General features: G+C 45.8%; 1 protein-coding gene across 1 annotated transcript; it reads right to left on the bottom strand.

Annotated features, from left to right (window-relative positions):
- Nucleotides 1-5,163: 5,163 nt before the first annotated feature.
- On the bottom strand, nt 5,164-6,971 carry LOC116595518 (cytochrome c oxidase subunit 5B, mitochondrial). Its single transcript, XM_032351972.1, has 4 exons — nt 6,800-6,971; nt 6,200-6,273; nt 5,936-6,035; nt 5,164-5,362 (listed from the first exon to the last, which is right to left on the bottom strand). The coding sequence occupies exons 1-4, from the start codon at nt 6,900-6,902 to the stop codon at nt 5,250-5,252; spliced, it is 390 nt and encodes a 129-aa protein (XP_032207863.1). The 5' UTR covers nt 6,903-6,971; the 3' UTR covers nt 5,164-5,249.
- Between the last annotated feature and the right edge of the window lie 7,312 nt (nt 6,972-14,283).

Genomic DNA, 14,283 nt, shown 5'->3' with positions numbered 1-14,283 from the left:
TGGCAGAATAAAATGAAACTGACTGACACAGGTGAAATCCCCTTCATGAACTACATGCTGCATTAAGTTTAGGCCCATTGGGATCTGTTCCTTTCCTGTTTGGGTTCACACATCATCATGCTTCACCCACCAGCTTCTACTCTCTGCCGGGAATGACTTTCCTTCATGTCTGTCAAAATCCCATCATTTAAGGCCAAGCACAATGCAGCATCCCCCCAGTTCCCTCTTCCAATAGGGACAATACATTATAGACCACTGGTCATGCCAGGTTTCCCACTGTTGGAGAAAAACAAAACAAAAACGTGGTAAAGCTAGAACTAACTTGGTGGTGGTGCTAGATTGGGATTGGATATATGGACTCAGGAGTTTTTTTTTTTTTTAAGATTTTATTTATTTATTTGACAGACAGAGATCACAAGTAGGCAGAGAGGCAGAGAGAGAGAGAGAGAGGAGGAAGCAGGCTCCCCGCTGAGCAGAGAGCCCGACGCAGGACTCGATCCCGGGACCCCGAGATCATGACCCAAGCCAAAGGCAGCAGCTTAACCCACTGAGCCACCCACGTGCCCCTGGACTCATGATTTTTAATACACATACAGATAGATGCTGAAATAAATAGGCCTCAGTGTGTGAGTGCTAGGGTTAGAATATATGTGTGGATTTCCCAGCCCTGTCTGCTCAGAGGGCCTAGGCACAGTGGCACCCCAGGTGCAAAGGCACAAAAGTGTCCAGATCGGGCTTCTAAACACCACCATTCAGGGGTGCCTGGGTGGCTCAGTGGGTTAAAGCCTCTGCCTTCGGCTCAGGTCATGATCCCGGGGTCCTGGGATCGAGCCCCACATTGGGCTCTCTGCTCAGCAGGGAGCCTGCTTCCTCCTCTCTCTGCCTGCTTCTCTGCCTGCTTGTGATCTCTGTCTGTCAAATAAATAAATAAAATCTTTTAAATAAATAAATAAATAAACACCACCATTCAATAAAAGGAATCAGAGCTCCGTGGAGGAATTCCAGATCTAGAGCAGAGAAAGTAATATGGTACCACAGAGTAAGGAAGTGCCCCAGAAAGGAGGGGGGTTTGTCTTAAGGACACAGAAACCAACATGAAGGAGCACCCAGTGATCAAATCTGTGGTGGATTATAAGCCATAGAATAAAATATTTATCCACTCTGATATAAACTGAATAGATGTATACATAGGGGCCCAGAAACAGTTCTTCCTTACATTAGTTCAGTTCCTTTAGAAGGAATAATAATGGAAATCACCACAGGCAGGGAAACACTATAGTACTAACTGATCTAGACAAAAATGGATGCAAACGTTAGTAAGCAAAAGCAAGGACATTTGCATTGTTTCAGAGTACCTCCCCACAAGGTAACTAGTAACTGCAAAAAGGAAAAATAGTAACTTTATGGCCGAGAAACCTAGTGGACAGCACCTTAAACCAATGACCAAAATGTGCATCCCCAGTCATTAGTCACTGTCTCTTGGGGTGACGCACTAAGGGTGTGCTGTGCCACCTGTGCTACACCCATCACTTCAGTCTGGCCAGGAACAAACAGGCAAACCCAAACTCAGGGCATCCTACAAATTAATGGACCAGTTCTCTTATTCAAAAGTGACAGGTTATGAAGGTAAAGATAGCAACTGTCACAGTCTGAAGAAGACTGAGGCATGACAGTGAAATGCAATGATTAGTTTGTTTAGGGAGGTCTGGGACTGGACGGGGACCTTACTGGGAAAGCTGGCAAAATTAGTGAACAGCACGGTGTTAGTATGAATTTCCTAGTTTCAATCATTGTGCTGTTAACATTAGGGGAGACTGGGTGAAGGGTAAATAGGAACTCTGTGCAGTCTCTGCAATCTAAAACTACCTCAAAGTGAGGGTGTGCAGGGGTGGGGAAGAGCTCAGGCCCAAGCTAAGTGTTCTGCATTCACTGTCCTATCACCACAACTAGCTAGCTGCATAATCCTGAGCTTTCCTAGGATTCCCCATCTCTACTATGGGGGTGATGATAATAGTACCTACCTCATGGGTTTATAAACAGCCTAGAAAGTTGAGCCTGGAACATTTTATGTGGTAAATTTAAAAAGTGCTCAAAGAATGATAGGTACATGTCAAAAGGCCATAGGCACCAACTTGAAGAAGCTCCTACCAGCCAAATTTGGAACAAACTAAACATCAGAAGCTAAATACCAGTTATGAATTATAATCCACTGACTATAATAAAGCATTTTAGTCCATACGGACATAAATTCATCCAAGTTCTGGTGAGCGAGTTACATCTCAGTGCTGCCCCCATAAGATACTTACTAAGGAGCAACTGCACAGTGAGGAAGTCTGGCAGACATTAATCAGGCGACCAGAGTGAACCCTATCAGCAGTGGGACAAGGCAACATCAGATGCCTAGCAAGAAGAGTGTGGAATCACCTCTGCAGTGCTCATGCCCAGGACACATAATCCTGAACCCAGTCATCAGGGAACATCAGACCAAACCGAGCTGTTGGTGTAATTTTCAGAAGTGTCAAGGTCACAGGAGTCAGGGAAAGACAGGAACTGTTCCAGAGTGGAGACAACTAAACGGACAGGACAACTAAAGGCAACATACGATTCTGAACTGGCTCTATAAAGGGCATTACAGGCACAGTTAGCAACCTTGAATAGGGTCTGAGCATTAAATGGCAGAAATGTATAAACTATAACTTCCTGATTTTAATGGTCATCTTGTAGGTATATAAAAGAATGTCTTTGTAAAACACATACACTGAAGTGTGATGGGGCATCGGATCAGCAGCTCACACTCAAACTGTTCCAGCAAACAAGTTTTTTATTCTGTACTTGCAGACTGTTTCATACCATCAGACTGAGGCTCATCTTCTTCCCTCGCTTCTACAGGCTGCATTCCTTGCCCTGCATTCCTTCGCTTATAACCCCTTCTTCCACCTTCAGAAGAGCACTGCATCTCTCTGACCATTCTCCCATAGTGACATCTCCCTCAGGCTCTCCTGCTGCTGCCCTTCATTACTGAGCCCACCTGGATAATCCAGGATAATTGCCCTATGTTAAGGTCAGTTGATTTGCAACCTTGGTAACTTTTTACTACATGACCTAATATATTCACCAGTCTGGGACTAGGATATGGACATATTTGGGAGGCTGTTATCCTGCCTACCACAGTCTGGACATGTACTAAGGACTTTTCTTTCTTTAAAGGAGAACTGGTTATGATTTTTTTCTTAAGATTTTATTTTTTAAGCAATCTCAACATCCAATGTGGGGCTTGAACTTAACAACCCTGAGATCAAATCACATGTTCCACCAACTGAGCCAGCCAGGTGCCCTGAGAATTGGGTACGGTTTTAAAAAGCAGAGAAGAGGGTCTTGACATTGAGGGAGAGAGAAGACAAATCCAATTAATGACATGGAGAGTCAAAAGTTAAGATGGGTGGAAAGGAAGACAGTGGGAAAGGAAGAGGGAATGCAGGAGACAAGCCAGACAGAAGGGCTTAGTGGCAGTACCAGAGCAATCTTCATGATAAAGTTACTGGTAAACTCTTGTCAAGAACAGCATTTGAGGCAGGAGTGTTAAGGGAAGATTTAAGAGATGACTATCTAAGTATTCCCGTTCTGAAAGAGAAGGAGGACCCTGAATGGCAGACAAATGCTCCAGCATTTCCTGGCAACAAAAGACAATGACAGCAAAGAATGGAAGCAGCAGCTCTGACTATACCTTTAAGAGGAAGTAAGGCAAGCCTGGGGGAAAGGACTTTTCTCCCTAAAGCTCCCCACCGTCATTAGCTCAGCTCAGAGACCTAGTATGAACCAATTTTGTGGAGAAAGTAACTAAAGCCACCTCTGTGGCTAATCCCAACAATAACGCAAAGGTCCCAATTCCATTTTACAAACAGCATTTGATAACTTCATTGTCCAGCATGTCACAAATATAAAGTAGCTGAAATGGACTTTTTAAAATTTCTTTCAGCTCTTATTTTTTCATTATTATGATAAAGTTCAAACATACACAAGAGTAGAACAATGACTCTTCTTGCACCTGGCTACAATAGATCAGTCCTACCCCAAACTCCTCTTCCTTTTCTTCCTCCCGCCTTAAAGCTAATCCCAGACAGATTTCACCCCAAGTACCTCACCAAGAACCTCTAATGCATAAAGTTAATTCCATTAACACATCTAAAAGTTAATAAATCCATACATGTCAAATATCCAGCTCAAATTGTTTTTACAGTTGCATTTCCTTAAATAAAACAAGCTCCATGCTTTGCCCTTAGTTGTTCTCTCCCTCATATCGATTTCACGTGATATGTTCGCCCCACTTCTGTTTCCTCATTGCAATTTTTAAACTTTTAACTATTTTAACTTTTTTTAAATAGGCCCCATGCCCACTGTGCAGCTTTAACTCATGACCCTGAGTTCAAGAGTAGCATAATCCACCGACTGAGCCAGTCAGGCGCCCCTCCTCATTGCAATTTATTTGAAGAAACTAGTCATCGGTTTCTGGAATTGTCTCATATTCTGGATTTTGCTGACGGTATCCCCATGAACTATGCTTCAAACCCCAAGACTTCAAAGCCCCCAAAACTCTGTCACAAGGTCACTCTATTTTATAACAATACTGCGAGCCATCCTCCGGGCTCTTTATATATGTTATTATTACTTCTAACATCTCACAAGGTTTTTCTTTTTAAGATGAAACCTATTCTCAGAAGGCATGCTCCCAGTGACAAGCTAAATGATGGAGCCAATATTACAAGTTGAGTCAGCCTGATGCCATAGCCCATGCTTTCCCCATAGCAGATGGTCCCAATCATTGTATTATGGGATTGTCAAACTCAGCATACACAAGCACACAGATGGCAAAATAATATTAATAGATAGCTATTCCCAATGTAAGAATCCATGCCTCCCAAGAAATAAAGGATAGGGGGCGCCTGGGTGGCTCAGTGGGTTAAAGCCTCTGCCTTCAGCTCACGTCATGATCCCAGGGTCCTGGGATAGAGCCCCGCATCGGGCTCTCTGCTCAGTAGGGAGCTGGCTTCCCTTCTTCCTCTCTCTCTGCCTGCCCTTCTGCCTGCTTGTGACCCCTGTCTGTCAAATAAATAAATAAAATCTTAAAAAAAATAATAATTAAGGACAGAAATAAGACCAGCCAACTATGGGAGAAGGAGCCAATGCAATGGCTTGTCTTTATTGGAAAGAGGAAACTTAACAGCACATTCTGAGTAAGTTAGTGCAAAGGCTCAGTGGGCCAGCTGGTGGGGCACCAGCTTATAATGGGTTCCACAGCTAGGGCATCGCTGGGCCTCGCCTTTGTGGAGCCAGAACCAGATGACGGTACTATTGTCCTCTTCACCTGAAAGGGAAAAGGAGTTGAAGGCCAGCCAACCTAGAAGTGGAGACTTTCAATATTAACCTCATCCTCAGACACCTCTAAGACCCAAAGTTATGACTTAACTCTTAAGAGATCAATTCAAGCTCTCTCCTTCCCCACTCTTCAGATGAAGAAAAGAGGCCCCAAGTCCACTTACAAGTAAACTGAGCTCACATCAGTCACTATTAGGTTCCAACAATTCCTCTACCTACATAGATAGAATCCCAAAGCATAGTCCATTCTCATACATATTCCTAGTGCCTAAAATAGTGTGTGGCAAAGAGGAAGTACAATAAATATTCTCTGGATGAATACTCTTTCCCGCTGCATCTCCAACGAGCTGGTATTACTGATGTTCTATGCTCTTAAGGACAACCTTCTTAATGAAGGTTAATGAAGCTTGAAAAGGCCAGTGGACCCTTAGGATAACTCATTTATAGACAAATCCCTTTTACACACACACACCTCGTACACACTAAAGATCTGGATATCTTACTGAAATCCTGCACAGAACATATTAAACAATGGACAAAAAGATAGTGGTGAGGTACTTACAGATGCAGCCCACTATTCGCTTGTTGGTGATAGACGGGACTAAATTAGGGTCTTCCCTGGTGCCTGCAGCTGCCTTTGGGGCTAGCAAATTGTATGGGTCCTGAAAAAGAATTAAGCCATTATGCCAAATGATCCCTACCTTCCAAAGGCTAGTGACACTGCTCCCACAAGTCAGCTTCCCTATCTCAAATGCTCCCAGAGAGAGGGCTCTGATCCCTTCGAAGACCGTGAACTCCAGAGAAGACACAAAAAGAAGTTTCTCACCAGTCCTTTCCGTGCAGCCATCATGACCTCCCTCTCCAGCCCAGTCGCCTGGTCATCATCAGTAGGAATACCACCTAAAGAAAAAAACGTGAATTATGATGTCTTAATTATCAAGATGAAAAACGCATACACATGAACGTTTGCATACAGTTTCCATGCTCCTAAAGGCTACTCATACACATTGTCTCCTAAGGACCACTGTCATAATCCCCAAAAGTGGCAACACAGGGTAATCTTTTCTTCCTTCAACCAAGGCGGCCAATATTTTACACGTTTTTTCTAAAGGCAAGTCAGAGTCCTAGTGAGGTGAGCGCGGGTCTGAAGGGCGGCTTGGCCTCTCCGCATCCCAGCTGCAACCCGTTCCCCAAGGTCACCCAGAACCTCAGTTTAGGATTCTTCCGCAGCCGGGGTCAGTTCGGTGGCCGGCAGCACAAGCGGCCAGGAATGACAGGAAGACGCCTGCGGAGCGTGAAGCACTCAAGGCACCGGAGCGGTCACTGGGGCCCCGAAGAGCTGAACGGACCGCCCCGCTTAGCTGCCTTGGCACCACCCCGGGAGGGCAACGGCGCCGGTCCCTGACGCGCCGGACGGGCCCAGTACCTCCAGATGCCATGGTGCGCACCGCGGCGACTCCATTGGGGCCGCGGGCCCTGAAGGCCTGCGCGGCCAACGCTCCAGCTCCCCGAAGTAACCTTGAAGCCATCACGCCCGCTACAAACAGCAGCACTTCCGGGAGCAAGCTCCGGAAAGAGACGTGACTTCCGGGGGAGGGCTTTCCACCACCACCCGCCCCCTCAACCGGGTGTCATACTTCCGCTTTCTTCAGGCTGCGAGCCCGCCCCACTCAAGTGACTCTGGCTGGACGTCTGGAGAGTTAGCGCATGCCTGGTTCTCCCTCCCAGACCTGGCTGCTCAGTCCGGAAGGTTCGGGGCTGCTCTCGTTATGAAACGTAGGCTCCTGGGGCTTTGCCCTTTACTAACGCAGGGCTAGCTCTCTTTGCGCCTTTGGGACTCTGTGGCGTCGTCCATAGAATGAGAAGACCAAAGTGGAGTTCCTGTGCGTCTTTCCTGCTGGTTGTGCTCAGTGAATGAGGAAGCTTCTTGATGGAACTCGTTAAGCCCAAGTCTGTCAAGAGACTTACTGGACGCCCAAATGATTTAAATTTATTTTAGGGTTTTCCCCCGCCAAATGACCTAAATTTAGGAGCGGGCTCCTGAAGGCCACTGTGCTGTTAGGCCTGTTCGCTGGGCAGTGTAAGGCGTCGCAAACTTGTTGCATTGGCCCAGTCTGTAGGAACTTGGGCAGGACCCACCCGCAGTCAGTCTCCTGTTCCAGGGGTGCTGAGATGACGGAGTCGTTATGGGTGATGAAGTCCTGGCCTGATGTGGGACCGGGGAGGAGGAGGAGGATTGAGCCAGATTTAGGGCCCCTCCCAGGACCAAGACATTTGGTGATGTGGAGTGCGGGGGTAGGCTACTCCCAGAGGTTATTACCCAAGGAACAGTTTAAGGGAGGCTGTCGCGTTATGATTGTTATGTTGATTTTTTTATGATTTCAGATCCTTGTTTTGGACAGAGCTGTTTGTGGTTTGAACTTGTTTTGAAGTTGAGTATTAACACTTAATGAACTCTCGCCCCTGCCCCTGCCGTGGAAAGGACTCTAATGTCGTTAACACCATAGTAATAGCCGTGGGTCATTCATGTAACAAAGACTTTTAAAATTTTAAAAACCAAGAGGTTTGACCAACAACTCCAGAGTGTTCAGACTGGGCATGGCTACTCTTTCTTGATCTAAATAGTTCTCTGAAGATCTTGAGGCACTCTCTCCTTCCCTAGGGAGGCTGCTTTTGGTTGGAAGAGGTGTTAAACCCTTCAGCAGTCTTAGAGAAGGGGCATGTGGTCCAGCCTTGAGACTCCTAGGCAGTGGGCAGTCCGGTTGGTGATCCCCCAGAAGCAGCACACCTTCCTGCCAGCACTGGTGCCCCTGCAGTGAGAAACCTAAGCTGGAAGCTGATATCCAGCTTTTAGTTGGAAGGACTGACTCTACCCAATATGGAAAGGTACACCTCAATTAAATTTGGACTCTATTTCATCGCCCCTTTGCCTGGAACAAAAGTGTAATTAACCTATCACTGGTTTGAAGTACGTTATTTCTTTATTGGCTTATAAAGAGATGTCCTGTGCGCTACTGGCTTGTGAAGTATTACAAATTTTAATTGCCTCAATGAACCTATGTTAAATAAATTATTGGTAAAGACGGTCTCGGCCTCTGAGCATAATTTGCCCTGAAGAAAATAGGGGGAAGTTGATAATGGGAAATGGAGTCACTGAAGGTATCTGGGCCAGAGTTCTCTGGTTAAAACTGGAAACATCTCCATAGTTACCATTGCCCACAAGCTGAGGTGTGCAAGCTTCTTAGAAGGTGGGCATTCAAAAGTGTAAACACTGCCCCTCATTTGTCCACATTGTCAGTATAGCCCTTTCTCAGTCTGACTCCATGGAATATGTTTCCCTATCGGATGAAGATTCCCTTCATAGCAAGAATTGTGCACTATTCACCTTTGAATCCTCTGAAACTTTAGTCAATTTACTTCTTGGAGAGATTATGCAGAATCAATTTTCTAGGGCTTCTCCTGGCCCAGTGAGGTCAGTTTGAGGTACACTGGGGAGAGTTGAAGTCCCAGGTACTTCTATCTGTCCCATGTGGGTTGTATTTTCAAAAGGACCTAGTGAAGTATTCCTTCACAGGAGCGCATTTGGTCTTCATGGGTGCTCCCTCCACCAAGCAAAGAATGTCTTAACTCTTTAAAGGTGGATGGTTTGCTTTGAATGGTTTCCAGTGGGGGCACCTGGGTGGCCCAGTGGGTTAAAGCCTCTGCCTTCGGCTCCGGTCACGATCCCAGGGTCCTGGGATCGATCCCCACATAGGGCTTTCTGCTCAGCAGGGAGCCTGCTTCTCTCTCTTTCTCTGCCTGCCTCTCTGCCTACTTGTGATCTCTGTCTGTCAAATAAAATCTTAAAAAAAAAAAAAAAAGAATGGTTTCCAGTGTTACTCCCTTCTCTCTTACCTCCAGTGCAACCACTCCAAATTAAATAGGAAAAAAAAATTTTCCGTAAATCTTAGGAATGTTCCCCAAGAACCCAGAGTTTATTTGTACCTATGGTCAGATGTTTAATGCTAGGGAAAAAGCATTGGTCTGAAATACAGGTGTTCTGGGATGGAACCCCACCAGTTAACCAAGCCAGTCACTTTTCTTTTGGCCAACCATTTCCACATGAGTAAAACTGATTAGACTAGATTAGTATTTCCCAGAGAGAACTGCACAGAATCCTAGTCTCAGGAGATGCTTTCGGTAAAAAGGACTTGGGAAGTTCTGCATTTACTGAATTCCCTCTTGGAGATGGACATTCTAGCATATTAAAGGCTCTGATTAGGCCTGCAGCAAAGAATCCTATTTAATTCACCTGCAGTTTAAGCCAGAGTTTTTCTATCTTCATTGACCACTCTTTGCCAAGAAGCACCTAACCCAACTCTCAGCAGACCAGTGAGAAATGCAGTTGGGAGGTGTTATGATTCCTTGCTGCCTGACCATAAGATGGTTCGCTCCAGTCTATGAAATGGATATAAGGCTTATGCCTAATCATAGGACATTTTTGCAGGTCCTTATTCAGCTCACAAAAGACCTGGGATTCTTCAGACTTTGCAGGTGAGCTCCTATGTCAGGACCAGTCTCTAAGCATCCCCACCCAGGCCCTGCTGCCTCCAGCTCCCACCACCCTCTGCTCACACCCCTTCTCTCAGTATCTCCTTGGGACAATCTCCCCCACTTCTGCTCCATCCTTGTCTTTGCCAAAATAAGAAACTTTCACTGAGTATTATATTTTACTTTTATAGGATAATTTTAAGTGGTCTAAATAACTACATTTTTTTAAAAGATTTTATTTATTTATTTGACAGAGAGAGATCACAAGTAAGCAGAGAGGCAGGCATAGCAAGAGGGGGAAGCAGGCTCCCCGCCGAGCAGAGAGCCCAATGCGGGGCTCGATCCCAGGGCCCTGAGATCATGATCTGAGCCAAAGGCAGAGGCTTTAACCCACTGAGCCACCCAGGTGCCCCAATAACTACATATTTTAATAAATCAAACATATATGATGAGTAAGGAAAAGGTTCAATGTTAACAGTTTTGTGTTTTTCCATTTTTTTCCTTTCTCTGTGCCAGGGTTTCTCAACTTCAACACCATTGATAATTTGGATTAGATAATTCTTTGCAGGGTAGAGTGCAGTCTTATGTGCATTGTAGGATTTTTAGCATTTCTGCCATTAGCATTCCCCAGTGGTGACAACCAAAAATGTCTTCAGCCATTGCCGTGTGTCCCCTGGAGGGCAAAATCACCCTGATTGAGAATCACTGCTCCATGCTCACATAGACATATTCAAACAAATGCACACATAAGGGAAGTTTCTTAAAATATACAGATCTATAAGTGAATATCAATTATAAAAATATATATTACCATAAAACTTATTAGCAAGTTGTTTTTTAAAAAAATATTTTGTAGACATCAGATCAATACTTGTAGATCCAACTCATTTGATGTAATTGCCACTAGTGTTTCCTACTATAAATATACTGTCATCTACCCATTTCCCCCTTGATGAATATTTAGAACATTTTCCCTCTCAAACAATGCTGCAGTGCATGTCTGTGTACACCTGGCCTTCTATTTTGGAGGGTGTGTACATCAAACACCAATAAATTCTGCCAAATTGTGTTTCCCAAAAGTTTGCAACAGTTCCTGTTCCCACCAGCAGGGCATGTGAGTGCCAGAACCCCCCTCCGCATGCTGAGAGTTCCCCACCTTTTGCAAAGTTTACCCTGTGGGTGGGTAAAAAATGAGATGCTGTTGGTATTTGCATTTTCGGTACCCTGACCGCCAACGCAGCTGAGCATCTCTTCACATGGCCATTTGCATTTCCTCCGCTGTGAACTGCCAGGCTCAGCCACTCAGACAAGCTCCTTAATCTCTTTTTGCCTGTTTTATTTTCTTTCTGTTGGGTGTAAGACCTACCTCTGGAGCTGTTGTGAGGACCAAATGAGTTAACACTTGTAAAGCGTTCATAACTGTGCCTAACACGCTGTCAGTGCTGAGTTAATGCTGGCTTTAAATGGGCCATCCCTGGAATGCCTGGGGGACTCAGTCGGTTAAGTGTCTATCTTGGGCTCAGGCCATGATCCCAGGGTCCTGGGATCAAGCCCCACCTCGGGCTCCCTTCTCAGTGGGGAGTCTGCTTTTCCCTGTCCCTCTACACTCTCTCTCTCACTCTTTCTTTCTCCAATACTTAAGTAAAATCTTTAAAAATAAAATGGCCTATTCGCTATATTCATAGTTGCTTGGATTTACCCAGATCTCCGGAAGGATACAAAGGAAGCTAATACAAGGAGCTACCTCTGTGTATTTGTGGCGGCGAGAGAGTGGTGGTGGTTGGTGGGGAACAGGCCACGGAGGCAGGGCGTGCCGCAGAACCCCCTGAAGAACTCTTAACACTCTTTTGGGTTTTGTTTTAACTATGTGAATGTATTACCTATCCAGAAATGAAGAAAACATTTTTTAATTGATTATATTCATATTCTTATTAGGGGGTTCTTTATCTTATTGACTTGCAGAGACTCTTGAATGTTAAGGAGGTTTCTTGAGTCCTTTCCATGGCTCAAGGCTGGTGCCTATTCAAAGGGAGTTAAGGGAGGCTTCTTCCTTGAACTGATCACAAGAAATTGGTAGGGGTGAGTTGTTGTTCTTGGTTTGGGCAGAGTGCTCACAAGCTTGAAAGAATGAGGTCATAAAAGAGATCTAATATGCACTTCTGTTGCTCTGGCTGGGCCACAGAGGCCCTGACCACTTACAGAGGTGTGTGTGTGGCTGATTTTTTATTATAACAAGTTAGGTGGGGGTGGGGGGAGGGATGGTAGAGAGTGTTGCTGTGTGCAGGCCTGCTGGGATCCTGCTTCAGCCAGGGTCAACCCAGACCTCAAGGGCCACCTAGGGAGGCCTAAGGAAGGTATGATAAAGTGGCTGAACCTCCAGCAGCCTGCTGGGAGCTAGGACCTTTTGTGCAGCAAAGCCAGGTCAGAACAAATCAGAAATTTTTTGCAGATGCCACAAGTCCAAAATGGGTTACCTGGACCTGCTGCTAGAATGGGGTCTGGCGGTGGCTGGGGCTCACAGAGATCAGAGGAGGATTCTGTGTGTGTGTGTGTGTGTGTGTGTGTGTAAGAAACAAAAGCACTGGTTATAGTCAACCAGTAGAGCAGCAGCACAGGACCAATGTGAATTGTCACCCTTCCCCTCCCAGAACCATTTTCTCACCCAGTGACCCTCTTCCCTATCCCACAGAGCCCCCTTTATTCTTCCAGAGAGGAAAGTATCCTCCACCTGGGAAATCCTAATTTTCCTTTCTTTCCCCATTCCACGTCTTCCTTTCACCTCTTCCCTCCATCTCCCTCCATCCCAATCCTGCTGAGCGGGCCCCTGGGACCTGTTCTTCCTGACTCAATCAGGACACACTGACTCCCACAGCAGAGGTGAGTAAAGGACTGTTTGCAAAAGGGTAGCAGGGTTGAGGCAGCCCCAGGGGTCTTGAGGACCAGGGATGGCCACCCTGGACCCGATGGTCTTCACACCTGGAGAGTGCTGAGCAGCAGGAGGAATTGTGCCACTGCCAGAGCCTTGGCAGACAGGGCAGGGTGGGGGTGAAGAGCAAAGTGACCCTAACCAGCAACCAGAGGGCAAGGAGTCCATTGGTGCAGCCCATGGAGGACAGCCCCCCAGGCGAAGAGCAGGGGTGGAGAGGTGCCTACCCCCTTCCTACCTAAGATGATGTCTGCTTAGTGGTTCAGCTGTACTGTCATTCTCGGGTCCTTGCTCCATGGTCCATGGTACCCAATGCTAAATATGCCTGACCATCTGTTTTCTGGGTTCCTTCTCCCACATTGGCAAGCACTGCCAGAGAAAGTCATGTCCCACAAGAAGCTTGTGACTGTCACTCTTGGCTGAGCCCTCATGTTGGGAGCTTGGCAGTTCTTTCCTTCACGGTCCTGAAGCCCCAGCTCCGTAATGTCCTTGTATAAGATTCTATATGAGAAGTTACTTTTGTAACTGAAAATAGGAAAAAATGTATTTCCTTCTACCATAGAGATTCTGTATTATATAGAGAAGCATGTAGCCCCTTGTGTGCATCCCTTGTGTCTGTCAAATAAATAAATAAAATCTTTGAAAAAAAAAAAAAAAGAAAAGAAAGTGTCACTCCAGGGGCGCCTGGGTGTCTCAGTGGGTTAAAGCCTCTGCCTTCAGCTCAGGGCATGGTCTCAGGGTCCTAGGATCAAGTCCCGCATCTGGCTCTCTGCTCAGCAGGGAGCCTGCTTCCCCTTCTCTCTGCCTGCCTCTCTGCCTATTTGTAACCTCTCTCTGTCAAATAAATACATAAAATCTTTTAAAAAAAGGGGGGGGGGGGCGCCTGGGTGGCTCAGTGGGTTAAAGCCTCTGCCTTCAGCTCGGGTCATGATCCCAGGGTCCTGGGATCAAGCCCCGCATCGGGCTCTCTGCTCAGCAGAAAGCCTGCTTCCTCCTCTCTCTGTCTCTCTCTCTCTCTCTCTCTCTCTGCCTGCCTCTCTGCCTACTTGTGATCTCTGTCAAATAAACAACAAAAAAAAACTTTAAAAAAATAATAAATTTAAAAAAATTTTAAAAAGAAAAAAATTGTCACTCCAGGCTGACCAATGGAAGAATAAACAGCTACTCACATGTGGACCTGGGAAAGAGCAAGACCAACTGACTTAAAACCCCTCTCCCCTGAGTCAATCCCAGCTCTAGGATCACTATTCAAAAGACTCTTGGGAACACAGATTTTTTTTTTTTTTTTTTTTTTTTTTTTTTTTTTACTAAAAACGAGAGCAAAACCCTGGGAGATGTGGGGAAAGACAGAAAGACAGGCCAGTAGCAATGAGAGCCCTGGGCTTAAATGTGGGTTCTCATACCCCAGTGTATGGCCCTGGGCCAGGGAGGTGGCCTCCAAGCCTCAATTTCTT

The sequence above is a fragment of the Mustela erminea genome, chromosome 7 (genome assembly GCF_009829155.1).
Source record: "Mustela erminea isolate mMusErm1 chromosome 7, mMusErm1.Pri, whole genome shotgun sequence".
Taxonomy (NCBI): domain Eukaryota; kingdom Metazoa; phylum Chordata; class Mammalia; order Carnivora; family Mustelidae; genus Mustela; species Mustela erminea.
The sequence above is the reverse complement of the archived record's forward strand: the minus strand, read 5'-3'. Positions and strand labels throughout refer to the sequence as shown.

What these genes read in the sequence shown, in the direction of transcription:
- LOC116595518 (XM_032351972.1), bottom strand. Translation starts at nt 6,902, where the DNA reads ATGGCTTCAAGGTTACTTCGGGGAGCTGGAGCGTTGGCCGCGCAGGCC. An exon ending in GCGCACCATGGCATCTGGAG is followed by an intron (nt 6,274 to 6,799) that starts GTACTGGGCCCG and finishes TTTTTTCTTTAG; the next exon opens with GTGGTATTCCTACTGATGAT. An exon ending in GCGAATAGTGGGCTGCATCT is followed by an intron (nt 5,363 to 5,935) that starts GTAAGTACCTCA and finishes TTTCCCTTTCAG; the next exon opens with GTGAAGAGGACAATAGTACC.